Below are 10239 nucleotides of genomic sequence, written 5' to 3'. Positions count from 1 at the left end.
GGATCACTCTGGCTGGCAGGGAAACTCAGAATCGATGCAGTTTGAACGATTTGCTTACACACAGTTTTACTGTGAGAAAGGCGGTCAGGACCCTGGTAGTTAACTAATTCTGCTCAGGCAGACAACTCTGAAGCAGGTACCAAGTGAGCCTGCGAGTCTCCAGAGACTCCTGGTCTTAAAATAAATGGGCCGTACATCATTATTATGGATAAGGAACATTTTGCAAATGTGAATGAGTGATTATGATTTTGGAGCTGTTAGACACCGGGCTTAATGAGGGAATGCCCTTGATTTTTAACAGGTGCAGGTAGCTTTAATTACCCGTGACACCGTTGTGCTAATTAAGAGCACCCAGGAGGATCCCCCAACCCCACCCCAAGATGGCTGTAGCCTATGAGGACACATGCCCAAGCTGTTTTGTTTTGTTTCTTTAAGGTTTATCTGTTTGTTTTATGTATATGAGTATCACCCGCATGTATATTTGTACACACATGTGTGCCTGGTGCCCTCAGAGGTCAGAAGAAGGCGTTAGAACCCTGGAACTGGAATTGCAGTTGTGAGCCACCATGTGCGTGCTGGGTCTTCTGCAAGAGCAGCAAATGTTCTTAACCACGAAGCCATCTCTCCAACCCTCCCACCGACCCTGGGAGTTTTTGTTAATTCATGTTTGAGCTGGTTCTAGAGGGAAGGAGAAAGGAATTTGGATGAATAGGGGCAAAATTCTAACTCTAAAGGACATTTTGATGCTTAAGAAATGAAGGTTAGAGAGATGGCTCAGTTGGTAAAGTGCTCACTGTACAAACATGAGGACCCAAGTTCAAGACTAGAACCCATTAGAAAAAAAAAAAGGACAGATGTCACAGTGTATGCCTGTGATCCCAGGACTGGAGTTTAATGGCCAGCTAGTCTTGCCAAGTCAGGTTTGGTGAGAGATCCTGTCTCGGTAGAGAAGGAGATACCCAAACTTGGTGCCTGGCCTCCACTCAAATGCACACAGAAACACATACGTACATATGCCCACTCCCCAGGAAATAAAGGAAAGGGGGTGGAAAGGATGAAGGGAGAGGCAGCCTTTGGCATGTGTGACCCTGGCCCCAGGGCTCGCCTGATCTTTCCCTGGTGCATGCAGAAGGAGCTGTGGCCTGGTGGCCCCTGAGGTGACCTGTCCAATGCAAATGATTGTGCAATAGAGATTTTCACATCAGGGCAATAAAGTTGACCCTGGTAGGACACTTACTGTGGTGATACTGGAAATTTAGAAATTCTGCGGAGCCCCAGGACTTTCTGGGAATTAGGAAAGTCCTAGCTTTCTTTCAGCTTGGCAAATGTGTCCCTTAAAGCATAATTCCTGCTGAAGATGCATTCAGCCCTCCCTGGGTTCCTAGGCTGGGAAGGTTTGCCGGCTTCATCTGGGCCTTCGTGGCACAAGTTTCGGTGGTGTCTTGGTCTCCCTTTTGATATTTTCTTCATTGTTAAGTGAGCTCCTAAAGAAAATGTAGCTGCAAACATTCGACCTGAGGTGCTGTGTGCAGGCTGTAGTTTTGCGTGTCTCAGCACCAAAAAGGAGAGACCTACTTAAAAAAATCCAAAAAAAAACAAAAAAAAACCTTACTCTATTTGATTGTGTGTGTGTGTGTGTGTGTGTGTGTGTGTGTGTGTGTGTGTGTGGTGTTATCTTGTGAAGGCCAGAGGACAACCTGTAGGTGGAAGTTCGTTTTCTCCTTTCACCAGATGGGTCCTAGGAATCATACTCAAGCTATCTGTCTTGGAGGCAATTCCATGTCATAAGACAGATACCTAATTGAAGAGACTTACCCAACTCAAGAGTTACAGAGAGGACCTGCCAAGTCCCAACCCCTACTCCTCTGATTTCTGTCTGTTTGCCCTTTAATGAAGCAAGGTGTCAAGTTTTCCGTAGTATGTTTTTCCAGAAAGCCAGAGACCTGGAAGTTTCCATAAAGTAACATTCGTTATTTGTGTGACTTTTCTTGTTTCTTCATAAACCTGTCATTCTGAGCCCACACGGGGCTTTAATGGCCAGGCCAGTCCCTCAAGCTCTTCTGACTTGTTTATGGCTTTGTGGCCCTCGGCCACCACACCCCAGCATGTTTTGGAATGACTTGTACCGGAGGCCACTGAAGGGGGAAACACAAAACCACTTGAAATCAGGAATTAAGAAATGGGACCAAAACTTGAGTTGGAGGGATAGCGCAGTGGTTAAAAACATGTATTGGTTAAACAGAGGATCCAGGTTCAGTTCTCAGCACACAGAGATCTGGTGTGCCTCTAAGGGCACCTGTACCTACATGTGCATATCTTTCCCACATAGAACACATGATTAAAAATAAAAATAATTAAATCTTTAAAAAGGGGCTCAGATTCATTTCAGGGTAAAAGACAAGTAGAAATATTTGGCATTTTGCACCTCAATCATGTGTGTGTGTGTGTGTGTGTGTGTGTGTGTGTGTTGTTCATTTGTTCTTGCAACTTTTGTCACCTCTCTGGGTTATGAAACTTAAAAACAAATCAAAATAAACCCACCAAAACCTGTCCTAGAATACCTAGAATACCATCTTGTTTGATCATTTTTTTAAAAACCACCCAAACTTTTTTTTGTTGCTCTAGATAAAATGTCTGCACCCACTAAGAAATAACCCCTCCCCCAGCACTTGAGCTTCTCAAATCTATTTTTCTGTCTTTAAATTTGTTTTTTCTTAGTACTTCCTGTAAATCTGATTATAGGATGTTTGCCTTTTATGTCCAGCTTATTTTTCTTAATCTATTCAGGGTCCATCTATTCTATATTATGAATCAAATTTTATTTTTATGACTGATCAGTATTCTACCCAAGGGCTATGCCCAGCACCTTTTGTTATAATTTATGTGACTGTGTCTGAGTCCTTGCTTTCAGGTCTTTGGGGTATATAGTTGGTGGAATTACTGGATCATATCATATGGCAGTTCTTGAAGGTCAGTATTGTTAAAGAGCTGAGTTCAGAAGATGCCGAATGCCCTGCTGCTGCTGCCCAGTTTGTTAGCACCTTCATTGCCTGAAGGTTGCATTTGGTGGTATGAGACTCACCTCCTCTGCAGAGAGTCGGGGCTTGCTTACTGATCTGAGTGAAGAGATCCAGTTTTCACCTGTGGTTGTAGATCAGTGGCTCTCACCCCGCCTAACAGGGCATCCCTCTAATACAGTTCCTCATGTTGTGGTGATCCCCAACCATCACATTATTTTCATTGCTACTTCATAACTGTAAATCTGCTACTGCTGTGAATCATAGCAAATGATCTTAGGTGGCTCCTGTGAAGGGGTTGTTTGATCCCCCAAAGAGGTCACAACCCACTGTGGTAGAAGGTCTGATGGTACAGTTCTCTGGACAACCCCACTTCAAAGCAAACTGCTACCCATCGATGCCGGTTTAAGCATTAACAAGTGCTGGCCTTCACATCTGGGTGTTGACAGGCAGCTTAAATGCGAGTCCCTCCACACATGTGTGAGACTTGTGTACAGGTGCATTCAGAAGTGGTGGTCTGGCATCCCCAGGAGCTTCCCGGAAATGGGGCTCTGGGATGGAATAGTGAGATTTCATTTATCTTCTCAACCACGGATGTATTTATAGATTACCTTTCTGAAGCCCAGACTACAGGGATTTTTATTGCTGGGATGTGACACAGGGCATCTGTTGTCACATGGATACCTCCTTCCAGCTGGCTCAGAGTACAGCTTCTGGATGTTTATTCTACTTGTTAGCGAACACCTGGGGATTTGGAAATCTTTAAATATTTTGTTTGTTTTGCAATGAGGAAGCCAAACATCCAGGTGAGAGTTGGGGCCTTTGACCTCTGACTTTCTGGTGATATATTTTCATTCTGCATAAGTTAAATCTTTATTCCCTGTTGTTACTTGAACATAGCCAAAGCATTCAAAGGCATTTATTTAGAGAGGTTTGGGATAGCAGGAGTCTGGAAAAATGACAACAACAACAACAACAAAAAACCAAACCCAAAACCAAAAAAACCCACAAAAATCCCCAAACCAAACCAAACCAAACCAAACCAAAACCTGTCTGTGCCACCTTCTGTCTTGGAATGGGTGGGTTGTGGAACATTTGTGGAATCTGCTTTTTTGTGCTCCAAATTAAAGAGCTCAGGGGCTTAGCTTCAGTCTGCTTTGTTTCAGTACTGAAATGTTATTTCAAGAAAGACCTTGGTGAACATAGTTTTAGAACTCTGCTCGCCAATCCTGTTCCTTGGCAGCTGGAAAATAACGATGAATTCCACACAAATTTGGCTGTGGGCAGGAATGAAAATAACGAGTTACGGGAATGTGCTTGGTGCAGGGCTCCTCCTGTCCCTGGCCTTTTGCTCTTGGTCAGCTAGAGAGACCCAGGAGAGGAACATACCCCAGGGCAGGATTTAGGACCCAGCAGTGGGCCAAGGACACATTCTCTTTCAGTTCATGTGTCTATGTATTTCTTGGTACACACACACACACACACACACACACACACACACACACACACACACACAGGTGTTTGGATGCTGGAGGCTGACATCAAGTGTCTTCCTTAGTCACTTTCTATCTTATTTAGTGAGACAAGGTCTCTCACTGAATCTCAAACTTGCCGATTGGCTCGACTGGTTATTTTCTGTGGACAAGATACCCTGAAGTAGCATCACAAAGTGAAACAACAGCAACAACAAGCGAAAGTGTCATTAGTTTTAATGGGTGCCACCACTTTATTCCTCAGACTGGTTTCTCTGGTTTTATGTCGCCATTCCCCTTTGGTGTCTGTGGTCCCTTTTATTCCTTTACCATGTTCTGAAGTGACACTGATCTTCCTAATTTTTGTTAATCAGCTGCTGAACAAGTATCTCATTATTGTTTTAATTTGCATTCCCTTGATTGCTAATAAGGACGAGCAGCTTCTCAGATTTGGGGGGAGGTAGTTATATTGCATGTACAAAAACAATATATATGCATTTGACCCAAATGACAAAATAATTGTGGTCCTGCAGCTCTGAAACACTCAAACAGAACACACTGAAGAGCACAGTGCATGTCATCTGCTTTCTACAAGGGTGTTCACTCCTGCAAGGGTGTCTGTCTGCTTCAGGTCACACAGTGGTGTGCAAACACTGATTTAATAAATTTCCAAACCCGGTGCCTATGGTTGCCATTTCTTACAGAGTTGCTACTGTAGTTGTTTAAGCAGTTGCTAATGGACAGTAGGCGCTCCTCTACAGGAGTATCCAGGTCCCGCTGTTGGCAGTTTAGTTTCTAAGAGCATCCCTTGGAAAATGCCATATCTTTAATATTTGGGTCTCATCATGTGTCAACAAATTCACTTGGGAGCAGAGGTGTCAGAGAGAAAATATAAATGCCACTGCATGTGGGAGGTTATTGATGGGATCACAAGGTTCTAGAAAGCTAGAAATACTGAGTAACTGGGTTCTAGAAAGGGTGGAAATGCCCACTTTGGTACATGTGCCTCTTGTGGCAAAAACATTTTATCCATGTTAACTTATTGACATTTGTAGTGTGTCTCCACGAAGTGAATATCCTGGGCTCTTTCTTAGAATGCCACGGACCCAAGGAAACACTTGGCTGATCATGTGCTCTGAGAGGGGGTGTGGAGATGGTATCCAAAAAGGCAGCTGCCAGACTGTGCTGCCCCAAGCCAAGATCTGATGTCTTGGGCAGCCAACATCACCTCCCTTAGCTGTTCATGGGCAAGTCCATTTGGAATATGCCATGTGCCAGAGTCTGAATCCAGGCACAAGAAAGACATTGACAGTTTGGATGGGGTCCAGAGTGAGGCGCTGCCATGATTAAAGGCTCACAGGCATGACATTTGAGCAGGGGCTCAAAGAACTGAGTATTTACAGCAGGGCTCAGGGCTGGATTAAGAAGTGTGGACTCTGGAGCTCGTGGCTGCATCCCTAAACTACCTTCCATGTGACCGGCAGGGAGAGAACCAGTTCTGATCATTCTCATTCTGAAAGCCTGGGATACAGAGGGGACCCTTGTGTTCCCCCTTTGCAGAAGGGCCCAGTCACTGCCTCCTCCATCCCTCAGAGCCACATCTCCAAGTAGCGCCCTGGGACTGGAATTTGATAGGTTCCCATAAAACTATGGGATTGGCATGGCTTCTCCAATCAGAACACTCATATCGAATGATGCAGGGAGCTTTTACCTGTTAAGGGGCCACCTGGCTTTCTCTCAGGCATTCTTGCAGGTCCTGTACTGGGACCAATGTGAGTCTCTTGAGTAGAACACAGACTTTCTCTGTCACCAGTCTGAAGCCCTCAGATTCATTCCTTCTCCCCACCTATCTGTTTTGTGAGCCAGTGTTCCTCTATCACCTTTCTGTGCTGGTCTTTGAGGCAACTCCACGATTGTGCAAGGGTTGGGGTCAGTGACATCTAAGCAAGACAACTGCCCCGCCTCATTTCCAACCCTCTGCTTGTGCTGTTAAGAGGGACCCAGCCCTCACCCCAGTGGTACCATGTGGCATCCTAGTGGAGAACAGTGATGTTGGCTTTGAGCTCAGTAGCAGAAGCTCCATTCAGCAGTTAAAGCCACAGCATACCATTGCCCTCGTACGCAGGTGCATCCTGGGACAGCTGCCCCACCCTCTGTTCTTTGAAGGACATGACTATTGAAGTGCCTAATTTAGGTTCTCACAAGATGAGAACATTAGAACCTCCTGTGAGCAGGCAGGCTGTGGGTGGGAGTCATAATAGCTTCGTTTTACGTGCGCTTCTTATCTTTGGAAAGTCTCAAGACCTTTACAAACAAACAGATACGCAACTTGGAGTCCTTGCTCCCATGTCTGGAATTCTGGGAATACCAGGAACATGTGCCATTTCTTTATCTCCCCATGAGGGAGGAGGAGGGACAGACCCATGGTCCCAGTGGAAACATACTGTCCACATATCTGGGGGCTCAGAGAATGAAACGAACAGTCCTAGGACCAATAACAGATCTGACTCAAGGGCTTCTTGGGGGAATTAAATTAGCTAAGGCAGAAGGCGTGGCATACAGCCAGTGATCACCAGTGTTGGTTCTAGGTGATCCTGTGGTGCTCTGGGGGCTGCAGGCTCCTGGTGGGAGGATGGCCACCTACCAGTGAGGTGTGACATTGTGAGGCTTACTGATTGGACCTCTTGGCCATGTAGGTTCCCTAATGGAACCTCAAATCCAAGACAAGGACCCATGTTTACAGGCTCCTGAATGCCAGCCTGTCAGGCTGTTCTAGGGAAAGCTTTCTGAATATTAATTATAGGGCAGTTTACAAATCCTCTCCATTCTCTGCTTCCACCAACTTCCTGGGCATTGAACCCAGGCCGTGTATGTGGTGAACATGTTCTGTCCATGAGCTCAACTCAGATCCAGTCAGTTTCACTCCTACTGCTTGCATCTGTTGTTTAGTCTGTGATAAAGAGCTATCTTTCCTTTGCCTCTTTCAGGTGCGAAACCAGCACTGGAGCCTTATTATGGAAAGCGTGGTCCCATCAGACAAAGGCAATTACACCTGCCTGGTGGAGAATGAATACGGGTCCATCAACCACACCTACCATCTCGATGTCGTTGGTGAGTTTGCCTCTGGCTTGACTCCTTTAAAACCATGGCAGTGAGGGTATTTTTCATCACACTTAAGGAGAATTGGCTTGTCTCTTTTTTGTATCCATAAGATGTCATCTGAGAAGGTCTCATCTGTCATATGACTGTGTTCTGTTTCAGGGCTAGCCAGGTTTTATGGGCTTGAGGGGAGATCTTCTTGGTTCCTAAGCACTATTTTTTATCAAGTGAATGTGGTATAAAACATTTCATTCTGGAAGCTAAAATTACTTTGAATAATGTTAGTCTGCGCAGGGAAACTTTAATTATGTTTGTAGGTGTGTGTCTGTGTGGATATGTGCAAGTGAGTGCAGGTGCCTGTAGTGGACAGAAGAGGGCACTGGAATTCCTGGAGCTGGAGTTCTAGGCAGTTGTGTACCACCAATGTGGATGTTGGGAACGGAACTCAGGTCCTCTGGAAGAGCAATGTGTGCTTTTAGCGGCTGCTGAGCCACCTTTCCAGCCCTGGGAAATTTTGTTTTTAAAAGAGAGGCAACATTGTTTAAAGAAGGGCAACTTATCACAAAGCCTGAAGTGTAAAGAAACAGTGTAATGATTGAGCCTGTGTCTGGCTGGAAGAAATGGTCATTAGGTAATTCAGTGCCTATTACTGGAAGATATTTCTCTGAGCAAAGGGAACCACCTATGTTTGAGTCTCACAAATATGTTTTTGTCACAGTGCACACATGAGTACGGTCATTTTAATTTCCCATCTTAAGGTTACACAGCCTGTCGTTCCAGAAAGGGACATTTCTTCTCCAGTTCTACTGGCTATCACGAGTTTGTGTCCTGACTACTGAAGAGATTTGATTGGTTGCTACATAAGTTACTTTTCTCATTGTTGCACAGAATACTTAACAAAAGCAACTTATGGAAGGAAGGGTTCATTTGGGTTCCCAGTTTGAGTCCATCATGGGTAGGCAAGCATGGGGGGTCAGGAGCAAGGCATCTCTCTGGTCACATTGGATCTGCAGTCAGGGAACAACAGATGAATTGCTGCCACCCAGGTCACTTTTCTCTTCTTGTACAGTATACTTAATGGAGTAACCACTTTTAGGGCAGGGCTTCCCACCTTTGTTAACATAATCTAGAAACTCCTGCACAAACTTGCCCAGGGTGCTGTCTTCTAGGTCCAGTCAAGTCGAGAGTTAGTGTTTGCTGCACAGTTACTGACATGAGTCCGCAGCTAGGACTCCTCTATGCCACAGGGATGGTGGGCTCAGATATCTTCCTGTAGGAGCTTTCTGTGCTCTGACTTGTCAGGCAGAGTGACACTTGGCTGCTTCTCTGTCCTTGGTCATTTCTTTGGGTTACTTTTATGTGTACAGGTTGATGACTGAGGAGTCAATCCATTTTGATTTCTCACAGGTGACAAGGTGACACTGTGAACACAGACTCTGCTACATCATTTCCTCTGCATGTATGGCCCTGGGCATTTTCTTACTTATGGATGTTTCTGTCTCTTTCATAAGACGTAAACTGAAGGGAAATTCTGTAGCTTCTTGAATTACCCGAGAACCAATTAAAACCTCCCTCAGTACAGGATCAACCAAACCGCATAGATTTGTTGAATTGAAGATTTAGGTTAACTAAAAAGTTAAACAGATTTTACTGTTTGGTTAAATGAGGTTATACTCACAAAAGTGCCTTGCAAAGCATAGCATGTAGTCTTAGCTTATGTATGGGTGTAAACATTCAATGTCAAGAGTAGGAATTATTCAGGAGCCTTAGTGTAAAATTTGATAGGGCAATGTGTAATATTTATCCTACCACTATTCATAAAACAGTACCAGAGCCTTCTTTTTATTTCTTACTTTTTATTTATTTTTATGTTTTTTTTTTTTGAGATGGATTCTTATGTATCCCAGGCTAGCCTTGAACTTGTAGTGTAGTTGAGAATGATCTTGAACACCCCTGGTCCATCTGCCCCCATACCTGGTTTGTGTCCCCCACTTTCCCTCAAATATTGAGGGCTAAAATTAGGTAACTACTCTTTCATTGAGCCATCTTCCAGACATTTTTGAAAATATGTATATTATCAATTGAGATGAGATCTTGTTGAGTTGCCCAGGCTAGCCCTGCTCTGTTGCCCAGGCAGTCCACCATTTCGATCTTCTTTCTGCCGCAGCATCCTGAGTGGTAGCTCCTCTTGAGAGCAGCATTATCAAGCCTGGCTCTGGTCCTGTTGCTTATAGAGACATTTGTGGTATGCTAGACTCAGATATTTTAGTAAACACATACACAGAGGAATGACGTGTGAGAGGATTTCTTTTGTCACAAATGGCTCTAAATCCATTCATCAAAGAGCACATGACTTGGGATTTACTTCAGGCTGCAGGGACAAAATCTGACATGAACTGTTCGCATTAAGAATGCCAGATTTGGGCCTAAAAAAGTTCTGAATGCTTAAATTTAAAATTAAGTAATTTATTATGGAGAGAAAAAAAATTGTTCTGTAGGAGTCCTTTGGGATTGTAGCCTAGTACAGGTCTACAAATTATTCATTGTTGGGGCCATTCCAAGAATTGAGGAGTCAAGGCAGGGCCACTGTAGCCCCAGGGTCTTGCTTACAGCAGGTTTTAGCTTGAGTTGTTGTGTTAAACATTCAAAAG

The 10239-nt window shown here is 44.4% G+C and overlaps 1 protein-coding gene across 13 annotated transcripts in view; it reads left to right on the top strand.

Annotated features, from left to right (window-relative positions):
• Nucleotides 1-10239, top strand: part of Fgfr2 (fibroblast growth factor receptor 2) — a 104592-nt gene that overhangs the window by 39663 nt on the left and 54690 nt on the right. For all 13 annotated transcript variants that reach the window (XM_031388520.1, XM_031388517.1, XM_031388515.1 and 10 more), the window contains one exon: nucleotides 7477-7600. In XM_031388520.1, the coding sequence (XP_031244380.1) occupies nucleotides 7477-7600 (124 nt within the window). The remainder of the gene's footprint in view (nucleotides 1-7476; nucleotides 7601-10239) is intronic.

This window comes from Mastomys coucha, unplaced genomic scaffold (genome assembly GCF_008632895.1).
Source record: "Mastomys coucha isolate ucsf_1 unplaced genomic scaffold, UCSF_Mcou_1 pScaffold21, whole genome shotgun sequence".
NCBI lineage: Eukaryota > Metazoa > Chordata > Mammalia > Rodentia > Muridae > Mastomys > Mastomys coucha.
This window is presented reverse-complemented; position numbering and strand designations above follow the sequence as displayed.